Raw genomic sequence first — 17,511 nt, 5'->3', positions numbered from 1 at the left:
CAAAGATACACATACATCCAATAGGATATCATTTCTTTCCCTCGGATACTCTGCACTGGATAATGTTTAACTGCACTGAGACATAAAACTGAGCATAACTTGTCCTTACAAAGCCCAACACACTCTATGTAGAAATTGATTAATCCAAAGAACAACCAGAACAAAAGACTGTGGATGGTTTTTCTCCCCTTTAGAGCCCTGAGGAAGAATCCATCAGCCAGAGAGCGCCCCCCGCTGGTCATGCTTCAGAAGACTAGGAGGGCCGGGGGAGAGACGCACATGGTGAGAGGAGCAGAGCAGCAAGGAGCTCATAGAAGGAAAAGGACACGACGGTTGAAAGCGCAGATTGCAGTAAGAGAGACAGAGAGAGGTAGTCGGGTTTACAAACAGGGGAGAAAAAAAAGCTTAAAACAAGTAAGAAGAGATAAAACGGAGGTGGAAACAAACAAGACTGTTTCAGAAGGTTTTGGTTTGATTTCTTAATCTCACTGGGTAACTTAATCAAAAGACCTTTTCCTACAGATTGCACACGTTTATTTAAATAGTTTTCAAGAGCAGCTGTGTCGTAGTATTTGCTCCACCAGAGGGGGCTGCAACAACGACTGGTACTGGAAAGCTTTGAACAGAAATGAGGTTCTGTGATACCAGTGAGTGACTGCTTCAGTTTTAACTGTATTTGTTCACGCCTGTGTGGCTTGTTAAATGTTTCCCACGTAACATGGGTAACATTGTGTAACATTGTGTAACGTAAACAAAGCAGTAAAATAAAACTGGAACTAAAGTTTAATTTGTTTGATGTTTTTTACTCAAATCAAACTCTGAAAAAGGTTTACACAGCTGTTTTTATCATGCCTATGAAAAACAGCATTTTAGAAATGAGAACATGTTTCGAGACTTCATCCCTGTATAACTGCTTGATCACTCAATAACAATAACTACCAATATCACTACTACTCAAACTAAATGATCCACCTTTATCCTCTGGTTGATTTATTGTGTTATTCATTTACTTTCTAAGTTACCCACTTTCATTCCAGTCTTACTATTCCTCAATGTCATTTTCTCCCACATATCTTTAAAAAAAAAAAAATCATTCGTCTTTCTTCTTCTTTTATTTTCTTTTATATATATATTCTCCCTCTCTCTCTCTCTCTCTCTCTCTCTCTCTTTTCTCTCTCTCTCTCTCTCTCTCTCTCTCTCTCTCTCTCTCTCTCTCTCCCTCTCTCTCTCTCAGAGGCCCTGCCCTGCATTGTGCTCTAAACATCACTCCAGCTCCGTGCTGCTCCCCGACCGTCCCACAGTAAGACTGTTTTCTATATTTACTGTCAAAAGCCTAAATGTTTATTTTATTGTCCCCCTGCAGTTTGACACTGTAGCCGACTGTGTTGAGATCAGCAACGTTATACTATAAAGCTTCACTGTGTACACTGAGGTATGGGATTGTGAATTTGTGTGGGCGCCTTTCTACGCATGTCTGTTTCTTTGTAGTGCATGCTTCATGTGTGTATGTAATGATATGAATTATCATAAAGGTAAGATATGTTGTACAGTCTGTTGGTTTGTACGCACAACAAATGATCTCATCTGATATATCCAAGCTTGACAGCAGCAACCATGAAGCCAGAGCTTATACTAGTTCATCTGCAAAGGAAAATTGTGTCATTATTTCAATCTTCTATTTTTTTTTATGGCTCAAGAAAATGTAAAAGTTCCTCTCATGTGGGTTTCAATGGGCCAATCCTTGCTGGATACTGCCCCCTGTTGATTGTTGATGGTATGACAATAAGATACACTTTTTAATTATAAATCAAATATAATATTTTAGTGTGAAACATTATTTGAATCGATAATTTCCAGTTGGGAGGCAACAGAGTCATGACTACACTTACCTCACTTGCTTCTTGATTCATTCAATAATATCTAGAACACACAAATGCATTTTTTTCTGGTGAGCAGTAAGGCTGTGAAATCTATCACAAATAACATGATAGTGTGTGTGTGTGTGTGTGTGTGTGTGTGTGTGTGTGTGTGTGTGTGTGTGTGCGTGTGTTTCATATTAATCTAATTCAAAACTACAGCATGCATGAGAACATAGTTTGCAGTAATATGAAGTATATGATTTGTATCATGTTCTTTTAAATCACTGCCTGACAAAACTCAAATCCATCCTTTAGGGCCTGACGGACACAAAGATCGCCGGTAGCAGCTCACGGTTCAGCCCCATGTCTGTGCTTCGGGTCCCCAGCCACACAGACCTCAGCCAGGCCTACTCCCAGCATTCCCTGCACCGCAGCGTCAGTCAGCTGATTGACAGGAAGTCACTGATGATGGAGGAAGGAAGCTGGGACAACCCACTGGGACATGATTCTGGACTGGTGAGGCTGGAAATATATTTATGTTAAATGATGTTATATGTTGAAATTACAGTCCTGACAGACTTTGTTTTATAGTACAGCTCCATCAAGGATACCAGGTGCATTTACTCCAAGATGAGTCATTCATTTAGGTTCTGAGAGATAATTTGTGTGAAGCTGGCAGTCGAGTACACGGAAAGACTCTCCAACTCTCCAGTGAAAAGACGCAATGTTGTCGGCTTTTTAAACCACTCAAGAGCTAACTGTATGTGTTCTCTTTCAGTATGTGGAGGACGACGAGTTTGTGGACGCCATCAAGGCTTTAGGGTCTGTAAAAAACCAGGAGCAAACCATGTTCACTGACACTCATCTCTAAGATCGCTACTGGTCACTGCAAAAAAAGAAGAAAAAAAACATACAAAAACACAGCAGGCGCACAAAAAAGACATTTTCTAATCCGGTTTCACAGTCGCAAATCAGACGTTGTTTCAAGCCAAGACTGCAAAATAAAATACATACCTGGTATTCAGTGTTAGCTGAGGACAGACAGGGCGCCGAACAAGACTGGGAAGTGTGGAAAGTTATTTAGACGGCTTACAATGCTTGAAATAGGATTTAGAAAGTCTTGAAAATACATTAAAAGTAATGTTCAGCATTGAGGACCAATAATTGTTTTGATTATGTCATATTGCACTGTTACTGTGTTAATAAGTATTATCCATGCTAATGCTCATCCAAATACCTGAGAGGAACTGTTTTACAGCACCATTCATGTCAAAATGTCAAACTACATTTACATATATACACACACAGTACCGTTCAAAAAGTTTGGGGTCACTCAGACACATTTTTCGTTTCTTTGAAAGTTCTTAATAGACTGGCAAGTTTAACGTGAAAGTTCTCTTTTTCTTGCGATTTTGAGAGAATAATTGAACCCACAAATGTGATGCTCAAAGGAAGCCCAGTTTCATATCTTCTCTCACCAGCAGAACTGTTTTCAGCTGTGCTAACATCATTGCACAAGTTTTCAAGGGTTTTCTAATCATCCATTAGTCTTCTAGGCGATTAGCAAACACAATGTACCACAAAACACAGTGATAGTTGCTGGAAATGGGCCTCAATACACCTATGGAGATATTTCATTAAAAACTAGACGTTTCCACCTAGAATAGTCTTTAACCACATTCACAATGTAGAGAGTGTGTTTCTGAATTATTTAATGTTATCTTCATTGAAGGAAAAAAACAGTGCTTTTCTTTGAAAAATAAGGACATTTCTAAGTGACCCCACACTTTTGAACAGTAGTGTGTGTGTAAATATATATATATATATATATATAAATATATATATATATATATATATATATACATATACATATATATATATATATATATACATATACATATATATATATATATATATACATATATACACACACACACACACACATGTATATATATAAGGGACTAATAGTCTTGTCTAATCCCACAACCATGGATACAGTTCAGATATGGACCGTGTCATCTGGGATCCATTCCTTCTCAGATTAAGAACCAGATTTGTCTGTATTATGAGTCACTGTCTCTGCTTGCCAACTGTTTAGTCGTTTAAACAATTAGGAAATATCAGCAACAGCAGGTTTGCTTCTCGCTCTTTGGGATCAAAGTATTCTATAAATCCATTGATATCGAAGGTTTCAGTGAGCTAGTGCCTAGTGAGATACATCAGCAGCAGCAGTAGACGGCTTCTGTGTTAGTTTTATGACAGAAAAATGCCAACTGTTTTTTATTATTGTGTTCAAATGTGGTCGGGGATTAGTATTGTGCCGTTTGATTGTTGTGATGATGCGATGTAACTTGAAAGTCCAATCTGAGATTTCCTATTTTTCTTCTTCACCAAATCTGTTTTTGTAAATTGTGATTTTAAATCATGAAATCAATGTGTGTTTAATGTATGAAGCATAATATCTTTGTTTGATTTCATAGCCCATCTGTCAGTGGAGACACTCTGTGTTGTTTTATGTGGCCTGATGTTTACTATCGAGATTTAAATCAGTTTAAGAATGAAAACAAACCTCAGCTACGTCCTGTTTTGGTGTAGCAGCGAGAACCACGTTTAGATTTAGATTCCACAAATTGGGCCTTTTCATTTTCAAGTTCAACATCATAGAAACAGTATTTATGACAACAAGATGTTGAATTTCTGTGTAGTGTTGATGAGTTTTGTGTACAGAGTTGAAGCCTACTGTATTGTTATGAAAACCTTTTTATTTTTTACACTTGCAGTATTATTTATGGTTGTTGTAAAATAAAATATATTATTTATAGATGATTCATTGATCAATGTTTCTGTTTTTCTGAGGAACTATAAAGAATGTTTGAGAAAATATTGCGTCTGACTTGTTTTCTTACCTTTTTTTCATTGACTTGAATGAAAGTGATTTGACATCAACACACTGGTCCTCAAGGGAAATCTTTTTTAGCATGATTGTGTCTCCGTGAAGATTCCTTCTTTCCTATAAAGATATCAAAGAATCGCTCCTCAGACATCTGTCTGGTACCCGCGTACTATAATGTGAAATGTCAATGTAAAGTTTTAGACGTGTCACAGCAGAATCATTTGATCCTGTAAATCATAGAATAGTGATTTCAACAAAAGTTTTTCCCACTTTTTTATAACGGTACAAAAATGAACGAGCAATCCTGTAAAAAGAAGAGAAAAAAATGTAAATACTGTATGGTTTACTAAGAAGAGCTTCTAGCAGTTTAATATTGTTTTATTCTGTTAGTTACAGATGTCAGGATTGAAAAGTAACAGCTTGAAATTAAAGATACACAAACATAAGAATACAATGTTTGAACCATTAACTTCATAATATTGAATCATGAGGACAGAAAATGGCATACTGTGTGTGTGTGTGTGTGTGTGTGTGTGTGTGTCACAAGTGAGTTCTTAGGCTTACAGACCACTGAGCCTCAGACTGGTCGAGGTGACGATGACATGCTGTTCTTTTCCGCTGAGTTAGTAAAACACAGCTGTTCCATCAGCTGTACAGATATTTAGTTACCACACACAGTCGCACACGCCAGCACAAACACACAGCGGGCCGATATCTCCATCAAAACTATGCAGCAGTAATTTAGTTTTGCTCCCGTGTCCCTTAAGGGAACATCAAGGCAAGTTTGAAATTAACAAAGTGGCAGTAACAAGCGTGCCCTCGCTCAAGGACACCAGTCTGACAAGGGCACTTCCAAAACATTCACAGCCACATTCACAGCTATTGTCACCCGTGGAGGGAGGGAGAGCCTGTGAAAAGAGAGCTTGTGGAGTGATTGTAAGGGACAGTATGGCCCTGAGCTACTAACACACACACACACACGCACACACACAAGGTTTTATTAAACTCATAAATCACGATGACGACAGACGGCGTCTCAGAGAGGAGACTGTCTGAACGGGAAGGTTAGTGAAATTAAAGTGCTGCGGAGACGCGCACATACACACACACACACACGCTCAAACAAAACAAAAATGGTGCACTTTGGCAGGTTATCCACACAAACCATGTGCTGAAAACAAAACGCTGTGAGTGGCAGCCTTGTTTTGTTTGAGACTGAGTCTAAGTTTAAAGGTGAAACCGCAAATAAAGTTTGAACTGCTTTAACTATAAAATCATTAACACTGAAAGTTGATGTGTTTTGTTTTTTTTATTCATCTTGTCAAAGTTATTTTCATCCCACAAACACTACTTTTTGAAGTGGAGTTAATGGTCATGTTGCTTTATACAATGTGATAAAACATAAAATATACTTTTCTATAGCTTTGCAATAATCTTCTGAAAATAAAAGGAAACATTTCCAGTTTTGAGAGGCTTTAGTGAACACAGTTGTAGTTTAAATTGCATGAACATCAGATCTGATTATGGGTCAGCACTGTCAATGAAATGACAACATATTACAGCATTGCTCACATACATATTGTTAAACAATGATGTAAAGGGCAGTTTAAACAAACAGATATGCATTTCTTTTAGCTTGCTAGCATCTGACTGTAAGATAATGTAAACGTAGCCAGAGAGGGACGACGGTTAAGGACAGACAGATCTTCAGAAGACAGACAGTTATGTGCGGAAATACACTTTAACCTTTATATTTTTTTAAATATAAAATAAACACCAGCAATTTACTTTAATATCAGTATTAATAGTGCAAGTGCAAATGCAGTTAGGTCCAAAAGCATGGTAATATCAATATAGGCATTTTATGATTATCAACAGTATGTAATGACAACAGTGTAAGTATCGACACACATTAACACATATCAATGCATCCACGTTAGGATTTTGTTTTGAATATGTCTATTTTTTCAGATAAATGTATGAAAATGTACATCTTTGTACAGGCAGGGACCCCGCGGTCACTTCATCCATTAGCGTTGACATGATAAGCAATGTGCTGAAATGACTTGAAAAAAAGATATACAGCTGCGGGATTAGGCAAATTATCATTAACATTAATTGGTATATTTGCCAATTTTTACAGTTGTCCCTAAAATGATTACAAAAAAAGTACCGTGGATCAAGAGCTGGCATGAGTTTGCAGCGATCTCACAGGAGATCTGATGGGTTCAAGCAGTAAAGAAGCAGGTTTAGATCACAACAGGACTAATTAAGGTTGCTGCCATTAAACTTTCAGTTGTCCTTTTAGACCTTCACATCTATATCATAACCAAGATGAACTTTCCAGTCTTGATCTATGTCAATTATGTACAATTTACAATAGAACATAATTTAATATGTACTGCAATGCCAATCGATTCAAGTGGCCACTCATAAAATCTGACCTGGTGTAAATATATCATGACTCAGTGTTACCCAAAGCCGCAGTGAGCAGGTCCGTTACGTGGCACCAGAGTCTTCACAAGCCTTTGGTCGAAATCCTTTTCAAATAAAAACACACAGACGGGCTAATAACCGTCAAACAAGTTAAATAAGGCACTGCAACAGTCATCCAAAGCAAAACTAAACACATACAAATATTTTTCACCGGGAGTAAAGTGATGTAGTGTACAAGGTCCTCGTCTTGACTCGAGTAGATATATAGTGATACTGTAAAAAAATAAAATATAAATAATCATAGTGTGATCTTGCACAGGCACCACTGTGAAAACAACTGACTGACTTTAGTTTGTCTTTTTCTGGCCATCTGAACAGCAAATTATTTCTCTTGGTTTAGACATCGAGCAAAAGGTCTCCTACGACACGACAAAGCATTCATTGTTGTATATTTGATTTTCCGTCTTTTTTTCCGTCTAGATCTTTTTGATGGATCAAGCTAAAAAAATAAAAACGTAAAGCTTTCCTTCAAGCAATGTGCCAATATTGTTTGTATTTTTTCCAAATTCACATTTAAAAGTTCTTCAAATTGCTGCGTTGGATTAGACGTTGTGGCTGGCCACAGCGGTGAAAGGTCCAGGCTGTGTGCGTGTTCTGCACGTGTTGCACATAACACATTTTTTTTTGAGCAGCGAGGCTATTATGCTTAGGAATGATTAGGAAAATTTCAAATAGCACCTGCGGCTTTTTGTGTCATTGCTTCAGCAATAAAAACCACTGCGTCTCTGGCTGCAGCAGAGTGGACACACGTTGGGGTTCAAGTAGCTGCCACGGTTCCAACGAGGACAAATTGCACATATTGTCAACGATACTTCACATCATTGTGAGTTTTTGAAAGGGGCAGAATCCTTTTGACAAATCTGAAATGCTCAGTCAGTTAATAGTTTGGTCAATCACCAAAAATGTGAGTGTTGCAAATAGAAAACATCTTCGCAAATTTGCATCTTTTTTTGGTTTTATAATTTTGTAATATGAATACTTTTGTGATGGGTGATCTTTTGTTAAGGTTTTGATCATGAGAGTAACTGTTAGCTTTCTTTTCAAAAGCAGATATGCGAGTAAGCTTGAATGATTTACGTCGGGTTCTGCACAAACCAATTCCTATCTGACTGAACGTCGAAAAAACGGTTTGAATATTTTATAAAAGTACAAACTGTGCCTTTTGTGAATTTCATTTTGCTTCCATTATCTGTTTAAGGGTCTCAGAAGATAAACCTCATTACGTGGATTAACCCTTGTTCTATTACTCGTACTGTGCTTGTTTGTTGTTTTCATTTTAATTTGCCTAAACCTTGATGAGTTAATGAAACAAGCTTTACATCACTGGCTTAACACGTGCTTGTGCTTCAACCAAACAGCAGCAACATTACACCCTTGACAATACGTGGCCAAAGATACAGTTACTGTCACCCATCATCTGTTACAGCAACAGAAACTGAGAATAGTAGGAGCTCCAGTTGTACCCAGCAGATTTTACAAGTGTGATAACACTTTCAATCCTTTAAAAGATCCAAAATGAAATCTTTCCCCGGTTAAGATGGCATGCTGTTTGTATCGGGATGTTGTCACTGTAACTGTTGTGCCAGATATATTCTGTACTTAAAAAGGCATGACACCAATTCCACTGAATTAAATAATACAAAAATAATAATAAAAAAAAAAAAAAAGGTGCATCGGTGGTGTTTAAATAAAGGTTTTTCAGCATAGGGACCCAAGGAGAGACATCCTTATGTGGAGTCCCAGAACGAGCAGGGCCTTCCTCCAGCTACACCATGAACCCGTCAAACAGTCACATTCCTCCTCTGCTGCGATACCCAGAACTCATCTCCCACATGTTCCTACAAGACGCATCCACAAGATGATTCCTCTGATGGGGAGCAGAAAAAAGCGGAGTGAGCACCGTCACAGGCTGCTGTCCTGGTTGGACGTGTCAGGGGCCAGCTTCCTGTGTCGCGGTGAGGTGGACGAAGACAGTTTGGTGGGGGAGGGGGAGGCGGTGGCAGATGAGTCGCTGCCACCGCCTTCAGATCCAGAGGGGAGAGAGGAGAGGTGGGGGACTGGTGGAGCCCTCTTTCTCCCCAGAAAGCCTCCTTCGAGAACTCCCCTCTTCTTCACTCCTCCCTCTACCTTCACTCCTTCTCCCCCTGATCCCTCTCCCTCCTCCAGGTGTGGGTGCACCTTCCGCCTAACATCACCTCCGGGAATCGGGCTGTCAGGAGCTTGTCGTGTCGACTCTTGACCGCTTTCTGTTTTTAACCCGGAAATACCAGCAGTCGTCATGGCCCCAATGATAGTGTTAGAGCTTGAACTGGCCGTTCGGCAAGCCCAGAACTCCATAGCTGTGGCTCTCCTCTCACTGTCCTCAGGCCCAAAGTCACACAGCGAACGGCGGACGTCAAGGGTTTGGCTGGCGGCCTGGGTGCTGTGCTGAGATGCGCTGTCCAGGACACCTCGACTCAGGCTGAAGTTCTGGAAGTCTCTGTTGAAAGACAGTTAGTTACAGGATAGATACATAAACAAAATGCAGGACAACACAGCACGCACGCACGCACACACACACAGGGTAATTATCAGATCGGCACTGATGGAGGCTGCATTTCAAAACCAGGTGTGAATGGTCCTCAAGTCATCCAAATTCCCCAAATTATCCTGACTTACCTCTCATGGTTTTGAGATATGCATCAGAGATTTCTGCCACCACCCTCAATACAATACAGGTGAATGGATTTTAGTTTTTTACCCAACTTCCAACTTTGAAATTGGAACTAGATGTAACAGATTGTTGGTATCTTTTCCCTTTTCGTCTTTGTTACTGGAGCATGTACGGCCTATTATAAGAGCGGTACCCATTGGGAAAGGAAGCGCGGAGATCGAATTTAATGTTTCAGACATTGAGACGATCACCGCCCGCAGCATCTTCAGGGCTGGAGTTGACCGCACCGAGAAGAGAGTCGAGATTGGACCAAGTTGGACGTCACCTCTGGCTGTTTCACGAACCAGCCTGCCTGGAATAGGACTCGGGCTGACCCAGAGACTATTGTCCAACACGTGGCAGAGACCTGGCTACATCTCCATCTCAGATCAGCTGGCGGGACGAGAGGAGGCGGTAAGCGCATACTACTGTATTTATTGGATGGCTGGTGTCGCTTCCGGAAGAATTCAGTTCGACAACTTCTCTTGTTCTCTAAAAAAAAATGTCTAATAGACCACAAGTAAAGTAATGAGTGCTGCAATCGCGAGAGCAGGGAGTCGTCCAGTCAACACGCAAGTAGACCGTCCAAAATCACACCGAACGGCCAGAATTTGTTTCTTTAATAAACTGCTTTCCGTCATCAACATATCACAAGCAAAGCAACATTTAATTGGCTCTAACCGGTCTAAGAAGAGGAGAATCGTGTCCTCATCTGTTCTCACAAGGCTGGAATGTGCAACGGCCAGTCTGCTTCTCTAAAGTTAATGTACTGATATACAGGTGTGGGTGTTGTACTGCGAAGGCATGCGACTACTTCCCTTGAGAACATACAACTGCTTAGCTGTGTTATACTGACTTTGGTAACCTGATCTTTAATTGACATAAAGAATGTCTACAGAATATAAGGATTTATATTATCAAGGCAGAGTCTATGTTTGCACCTGTGATGCTTGGTGCTAAATCATTGTCAAAGGTGTTAAGTAATGTTTCCCTGATGTTAATATGCCAATCAAGTATTTAGTTGTTTAAAATCTTCCTGATACTTCAGGAATGCACTATTGTGTTTTTGTAATATAAGTGAAGCAACCATTAAATTAATTTGCAATGCAAGAGAAATATTACTTCACCTGTAGCTGTGGAAGGACTCAGTTCGTCGAGCACGGGCCAGCAGGGGGCTCTCTCTGTAGGGCCGCACAGCTCCGTAAGTAGCCTGGCTCTCAGAAATGGGCTCCTGAGCCTGTAACTGAAGACTGACAGAAATGTAGAGTGAGACGGACACTTCATAAAGTGCATATCGATACAAGGGACTGAGACGGGCGGTCCCTTATTTTGCGTGTAAATGTACAGATGTATCTGTAGTGAGGATTAGGAAGATGAAGGTTTGGGTCTAGTTGATTGTTTCCTTATTTTATATGTGTGTCCATTTCTGTCTCAACGTGGTATGTGTGAACTGTGTCTCTAACCTCGAGCAGGACTCTCTGAGGCGTGTGTGGTGCAGCACGGAGGGGGCAGGGCTAATATTTGGTGTAGCACAACGGGAGGTGCTCAGATCGCACTGGTCCAACAGCTGCAGGAGCTCCTCCTCTGAAGGCCCGCCGACATCTGTCACACACAAGAGCAGCTTTAACACACACATACAGTATTTCATCAAAATAAATAATAATAATAATAATACATTTCACTTATATTGTGCTTTTCTTGGTACTCAAAGTCACTTTATATAATATATCCTAAAAGCTAAGTAATAAAACACATAAAATAAAACAAATAAAAATAAATATAAACAGTAAGAGCACACAGTTATACATTAAAAGTTGTTTTTAAAAAGGTGAGTTTTGATTTGGGATTTGAATGTGGGGACGTCTGAGCACTTAAATTGAATCCTGGAAATAGTTGTCCAGTGTGTATTCACAATATTAGATAAACACACACAGTGTTGCCGTCCACTGTTCACTATCTCTCTCTCCCAGCCTCTTCTTGTTCTCCCCCCTTCTCCTCACCCTCTCTCTTCCTCTCCTCTCCTTTATTAGCGGTGTCCATCGCAGTGGTCAGGTCCCACATTTGGATGCTGCCGTTGCCATGACCAGTGAACAGATAGCGCCGAGGTCGTGACCCCATCCGGCTCGAACCCTCACACTCCCGCACCATAAAGCAAGAGATGGTGGTCACGTCCACTGACTGCACTTCACAGATCCTGACAAACACAAACACACACACACACACACACACACACACACACACACACACGACCATGTAGCAGGGTCAAACCGTAGAACCAAAATATTACAGATAAGTTCAATTAAAATGGGAAAAAAAGTAACTTAGTGAGAACAAAATGTCCTCCACCTCCCAGTTTATGACAACAATAGACAAAGTTAGATCAAAGTCAGCGAAGCAAAGGTGAAAGAGAAAGACAGATGGTGACTATGTTACCTCTTTCCAGTAGATGAGAGCCTCACGAACAGTTTGTGGGTGATGGGGATCACCTTCTGTATGAAAACCTGCTGATCGTCTCTGTCTCCAAATGGGCCTGGAAGCAGAAAACACAATACGTCTTTACCTGCAAACCAGCCTGCAAGCTTAGATCTGGATTCAAAAAAACATTAGCGCTCGATTTGTCTCTAATAAGTGATGTGTCCACTTTTGAGTCTCTTTCAGGCTGATAGACTGGTAGCTGTTAAATTCATGTTGCCAGTTACTTGTGTGTACCAAGGCTGTCACAGCTGGCAACACACACACATATTCATATCTGCACAGAGAGTACCTGCGGTCTACTGAATCTGAACGCAAACATAAGATCCAAACGTTATTACTAATCCCAAACCTGCATCTCTTTTCCATGGACAGTATTTCACAATGTCTCTCTTTCTCCTTTGAAATGCATGCATCCTTCCCTCAAATTAATCAATATTGCCTTCTTCTTTTCCAAACTCTCTCACCAATATCGTTCCCAGAGCCGTAGCTCCCATGGCTCTCCGTCTCCTCCAGGGACAGTATTTTAAAAGAAGCCAGAGGAGTGGAGCCTGGCTGGGTGGAGATCATCCCTCTGAACCGGGTCACCGTCCACGTTCGAACGTGGTTATTGTCCGCACACACTGACACGCAGAAAAACAGCACAAGATATCAATTACAAGTATACACCCAGGTGCGTAACAGAGAGCACAAAGAACAAGAGAGGTCTGCACTTGTATCGTTGTCTCGGATATTCCTCTTTTGCCCACTCCAGTTCCCTTTGTCAACAGAGAAACTGCTCGCTCAGTCCACACTGCCCGCATGAGCGGCACAAGATGGCTGCCTCACTGAACTGTTGCGGCTCTCGTGTATCCATAAGAAGACATAAAGTTGTCCTTTCACACTATCCTGAATGTTTAATTTAATTTAAACATCAATGTCATGCATTTTTATTTGAGCACATAAAAAGGGTTAGCGAGGCAGCAGCGACGCAATGCTCACGCAGGCAATGTGTTCCGGGCGTAATCCTCTGACCTGTGACACCTTCCTCACCTGATACCAGATGTTTCTCAGACAGCATAATTTTTGTCACCGGGCTCCTGTGCACAGTGAATGTCTGAAAGAGCTGTGGGCCTGATCCCACCGTCTCCGGGTGTTGCACAATGACTCTCACTGCACCGCTGCTAGTCCCATAGGCTATCTCTATCCAGTTCCCACTCACACCTGAGAGAGTAGAGAGAGGGGGGGCAATATGAAACAATATGAAAAGGAAACAAAACAGACAAGCATCTGCAGAGATGTTTTTTTAAGCAGAATAAATGGTGCACTGACTGGTTTTAGGTGTGAGGTAGACGGACAGCGCAGTGATTGCATCATTTGAAGGGTCATGATAAAGCTCTGTCACTAGAAGATCATTATCCTTCATCCTCAATGGAAATTTCTGCATGTCTGAAAAGAAGACGACAAAATGGTAAAGTGAACACTCGATCCAGTATCCAATCCCCGCATTGACTCAGAATCATTGAGACAAAAATGACTGTTGGCGCCAATCAAATCTCTAAGATACTCATTAGGAGCATTTTATGAGCGACAATCAAACAAGTCACTTCATTAAGTTCCCAAACATCCAATAAGTTGAGTGACAGAAGATAGGAAACCCAACGTGTGTGCACACATTTGTGTTTGTATAAAGATGCGTGTACCTATGTAGTAGATAGACCCATTGTTGCAGCCCAGTAGTAGAAAGGATCCTGCTGTGTCACAACTGGTAATAGGAACCACATCTTGAACCTTGAACAAATACACACAAAAAAGTTAACTCAATGGAGTGTTAATTTATGAAGTCTATGTCTCTCAGTTAAAAGCACACATACTGCACATGTGTCAATGAATGGTCAAATTTTGTATGAATAGACACTAAATGAGGCCCCATAACCTTCCTGTAATGATCACTCACTCAGTAAAATAGTGAAACACACATATGGAGGAGAATCACAAACACCCAGCATTTCTCCACCCATACCAACACAAACACACATACCTGCCAGTGCTGTGTGACGGCATTCCACACTCCGACCTTTCCTGTATGGCTTGTAGCCACCAGCTGGTTCCCAATAAAGAAGAGATCATCCACAGGTACACCGAGACTGAACACACCTGAGGTGGTGGGGAGAGGAGAGTGAAGGCTGAGTCGCAGAGATGGCAGAAAGTCAAAGGGGGTCACAAATCAGCAACGTGCAGACACAAGCATCCAAATCTTTTTATATATTTTAGTAAGTTCTGCAGCTACTCTTAAAATGTACGTCCTGCTGCATGCAGTATGCATTCAACTGGGACAGACTACTTCATCATAACATTGCACCTTGAACTTTAGCCCACTTGCTCATTTATCCACTGCGCGGAGGATTGTGGGTCTGAAAAGCCAAAAAAGCATGCAGGCTTGCAGACGGCAAAATGCGACCGAATGCAATACTACATCCTGGTAAATACTGCATTTGACATACAATGTTTTGGGAAATACTAAAAATAGTATGGCAGTATGGTTATTGGTCTGTTTACCTATCTCATTTCCACTGCCTCCGTCTTGGATGCTCCAGAGGATGATGCTGCTCTCAGAGGAGGCGGCCACCATCTTGTCTTTGTCTCCATGGGGGCCACCGACCACCTTGGCATTAAGCGCGATGCGTTCAAGGGTCCAGTCAAGATAGGGGGAGGAAAACACCTGCTGCCACCCAGAAGATTCCTTTATCCTGTAGCGAGATCACACACACAGACAAACATTAAAGTACTTTAAATGACAAGGGCTGCGTTTCCCAGATTCGATCGTTCTTAAGGATTTAAGAAGGCTGGAAAGAAGGGTTCGCTAAGAAGGAGCGCTAAGATACGAGTGTTTCCCAGACGCGTTCTTAACTGCCTTCTTAAGATCTCGCCAAAGAAGCTTCCTAAGACGCTCTAAGTGGGAGCTGTCCACCGCCGTGGTGATGAAACTAAATCAATCGATGCCAGGCAAATCGATCACCCACCACTTTATCAGCGCATAAATCACACACAACGCCCTGTGGTCCCCACGTGCAATTACGCTACGGGCGTGTGTGTGTGCCATCCACGACATCAATCACCCGGGGATCTCAGCAATGACATGAAATCCACGGTGGACCAGGCGGACCTCGTCCCGTGTGGTGGGCATTCTGATGTGTGTGCGGGCATGGCGCAGGAGGATCGGTGTCACGGCTGCCACACTCCGTGAAACCGATGCTTTGCTGAGGCCGGTGCCGTCCCCCACCACCTCCAGGAAGCTCCCGACAGGCTGAGGGCAACATTGCAGCGGGTTGGCCTCTGGATGTGTGGTGACACTATCGTGACGAGGCGTTGGATCTCCACACGGGGAAGCCGGTACTTGGACTGGACATCCCGGTCCAACAGCACATTAAGTGGGGAGAAGTGCTGACGCACACATACATTTATAACTATCTGGCTTTGCGCACGGCGATGCTGTTGGTTAGCAGCGAGATTGCACTGTATTGCAGCCGTGGTGTCTCTCACGCATGGACTTCAGCAACGCCTTTATACGTGGAGCCTCTCTGGATGAGGTTCCAGTCGAGTTCAGTTACACCTGTCAGTTTCCTGATATCTGTGAAATATCACAGGGTTGTTGATGTTTTTATAGCTAACGTAAACTCATATGCAGATGCCGAATGTGTGTGAAAACGCAATGCGTGATGGTAATGATGATTCATTTTATTTATGTAGCTACAGGAACACATACGCAATTCTTTATTTTTACATCGTTATTTTTCTTTTTATGCTATTATTTTTCTTGCATCAGTGTTCTGCAGCTGTGAGCGCACATTCATCATTACGCATGGTTTTAGTAGTCTTTTGAATGTCAGCTATAACTTTCCCTGATGCGGCTGCAGTGAGCGTTTAGTCGCTAAGAAGGCTGTAAAGAGTGGGTTAGACCGATCTTACATTTCGTTCTTAGTGAAGAGCGTCTTAAGCTAAGAACGACTCTGGGAAACACGTCGTTCCTTCTTCGCGCTCTTAAGACGCTCTTAGCGCTTAAGAGCGTCTTAACGAATCTGGGAAACGCGGCCAAGGACAGTTAGGAACTAATAGGTCTGTTTTGAAAAAAGTTTAGCTTTCATTACCCCTTTTCACATGAGCTTGTAAAACAACCAATACAAACCAAATTACATTTTGTTCTCAACTTTTATAAAGATAAACAGTTGTCTAATTTTTACAGAACGTTTATGGAGCCGGAGAGATGACAGCTTTTGTACTGAACTGGTACAAGTACAAAAGCACTATGTGAGAAATGTGAGACACAACAGATAATGATCTTCCCATCATAAATAATTTAATGTCTCTCCCTTATGAACTATAGAGTGGATGAGAAAAGATTAAACCAGCCACGTTGTGGCAGTATTACCTGTAGCAGATGACAAAGTGTGCGTAAGCTGCTACAATCCAGTTGTGGTGTCCCGCTATAATCAGCACCTTCCTGGGGTCAACCGCAGGACCTGCAAACACACAAAATAAGAATAAACACACCACATCCATAGCCTGATGATCAAAGTAAATGTCTCTATTGTTTTCACTTCATTATTTGTCATTGTCCGAGTTGCTGAAATAAATGGTAATGTTGGCAGTGATTCAAGAGTCTGGAACTAAGCAAGAATCAGTTGTGTTTACTTCAAATTATTGTGTTATATAAAACACTCATCCCTAATCTTTCTGCATCAGTCCAAAGCACAAAGACTCTGTTTATTGTAGCTAACTATATTTTCTGATGTCATCCTCAGCAGAGAGTAGGCTGAAACTAGGCTACCTCAGTCAGCGCACTAAAAGGGTATGTCAGGTCACATTAGCTCCAGGATTAATGCGCACTCACAGAAATACACACACACACACACACACACGTGGACATGCATAAACAGTACACACGTTACTTTATTTCTGTCTTGTTCCTGTGACACACATGAGCATGTAGAAAAATGACAAAGTTAGACATGTGCAGTATGGATTGTAGAGCATGTGCAGAAGGCAGAACGTGTAGCAGGGTCACTGTCAAAATAAGAGACTACAAATGCTGCTTTCTCTTTTATGCTAAGATGAAGCAC

General features: G+C 41.4%; 2 protein-coding genes across 2 annotated transcripts in view; one reads left to right on the top strand and one right to left on the bottom strand.

Annotated features, from left to right (window-relative positions):
* Positions 1-3,023, top strand: part of ush2a (Usher syndrome 2A (autosomal recessive, mild)) — a 196,158-nt gene extending 193,135 nt beyond the window's left edge. The window contains exons 91-94 of the mRNA XM_068575666.1: positions 195-351; positions 1,235-1,300; positions 2,175-2,375; positions 2,638-3,023. Of these exons, the coding sequence (XP_068431767.1) occupies positions 195-351; positions 1,235-1,300; positions 2,175-2,375; positions 2,638-2,730 (517 nt within the window). The 3' untranslated portion in view covers positions 2,731-3,023. The remainder of the gene's footprint in view (positions 1-194; positions 352-1,234; positions 1,301-2,174; positions 2,376-2,637) is intronic.
* A 3,032-nt stretch (positions 3,024-6,055) lies between these two features.
* The window catches only part of kctd3 (potassium channel tetramerization domain containing 3), a 15,516-nt gene continuing 4,060 nt past the window's right edge, over positions 6,056-17,511 (bottom strand). The window contains exons 8-19 of the mRNA XM_068593916.1: positions 16,821-16,911; positions 14,951-15,141; positions 14,433-14,548; positions 14,095-14,182; positions 13,724-13,840; positions 13,445-13,615; positions 12,880-13,035; positions 12,374-12,470; positions 11,941-12,134; positions 11,404-11,542; positions 11,068-11,190; positions 6,056-9,727 (exon numbers count right to left, since the gene is read on the bottom strand). Of these exons, the coding sequence (XP_068450017.1) occupies positions 9,151-9,727; positions 11,068-11,190; positions 11,404-11,542; positions 11,941-12,134; positions 12,374-12,470; positions 12,880-13,035; positions 13,445-13,615; positions 13,724-13,840; positions 14,095-14,182; positions 14,433-14,548; positions 14,951-15,141; positions 16,821-16,911 (2,060 nt within the window). The 3' untranslated portion in view covers positions 6,056-9,150. The remainder of the gene's footprint in view (positions 9,728-11,067; positions 11,191-11,403; positions 11,543-11,940; positions 12,135-12,373; positions 12,471-12,879; positions 13,036-13,444; positions 13,616-13,723; positions 13,841-14,094; positions 14,183-14,432; positions 14,549-14,950; positions 15,142-16,820; positions 16,912-17,511) is intronic.

The sequence above is a fragment of the Clinocottus analis genome, unplaced genomic scaffold (assembly GCF_023055335.1).
Source record: "Clinocottus analis isolate CAN_PGR_092001 unplaced genomic scaffold, fCliAna1.0.p SCAF_1, whole genome shotgun sequence".
In the NCBI taxonomy this organism is placed as follows: domain Eukaryota; kingdom Metazoa; phylum Chordata; class Actinopteri; order Perciformes; family Cottidae; genus Clinocottus; species Clinocottus analis.
The sequence above is the reverse complement of the archived record's forward strand: the minus strand, read 5'-3'. Positions and strand labels throughout refer to the sequence as shown.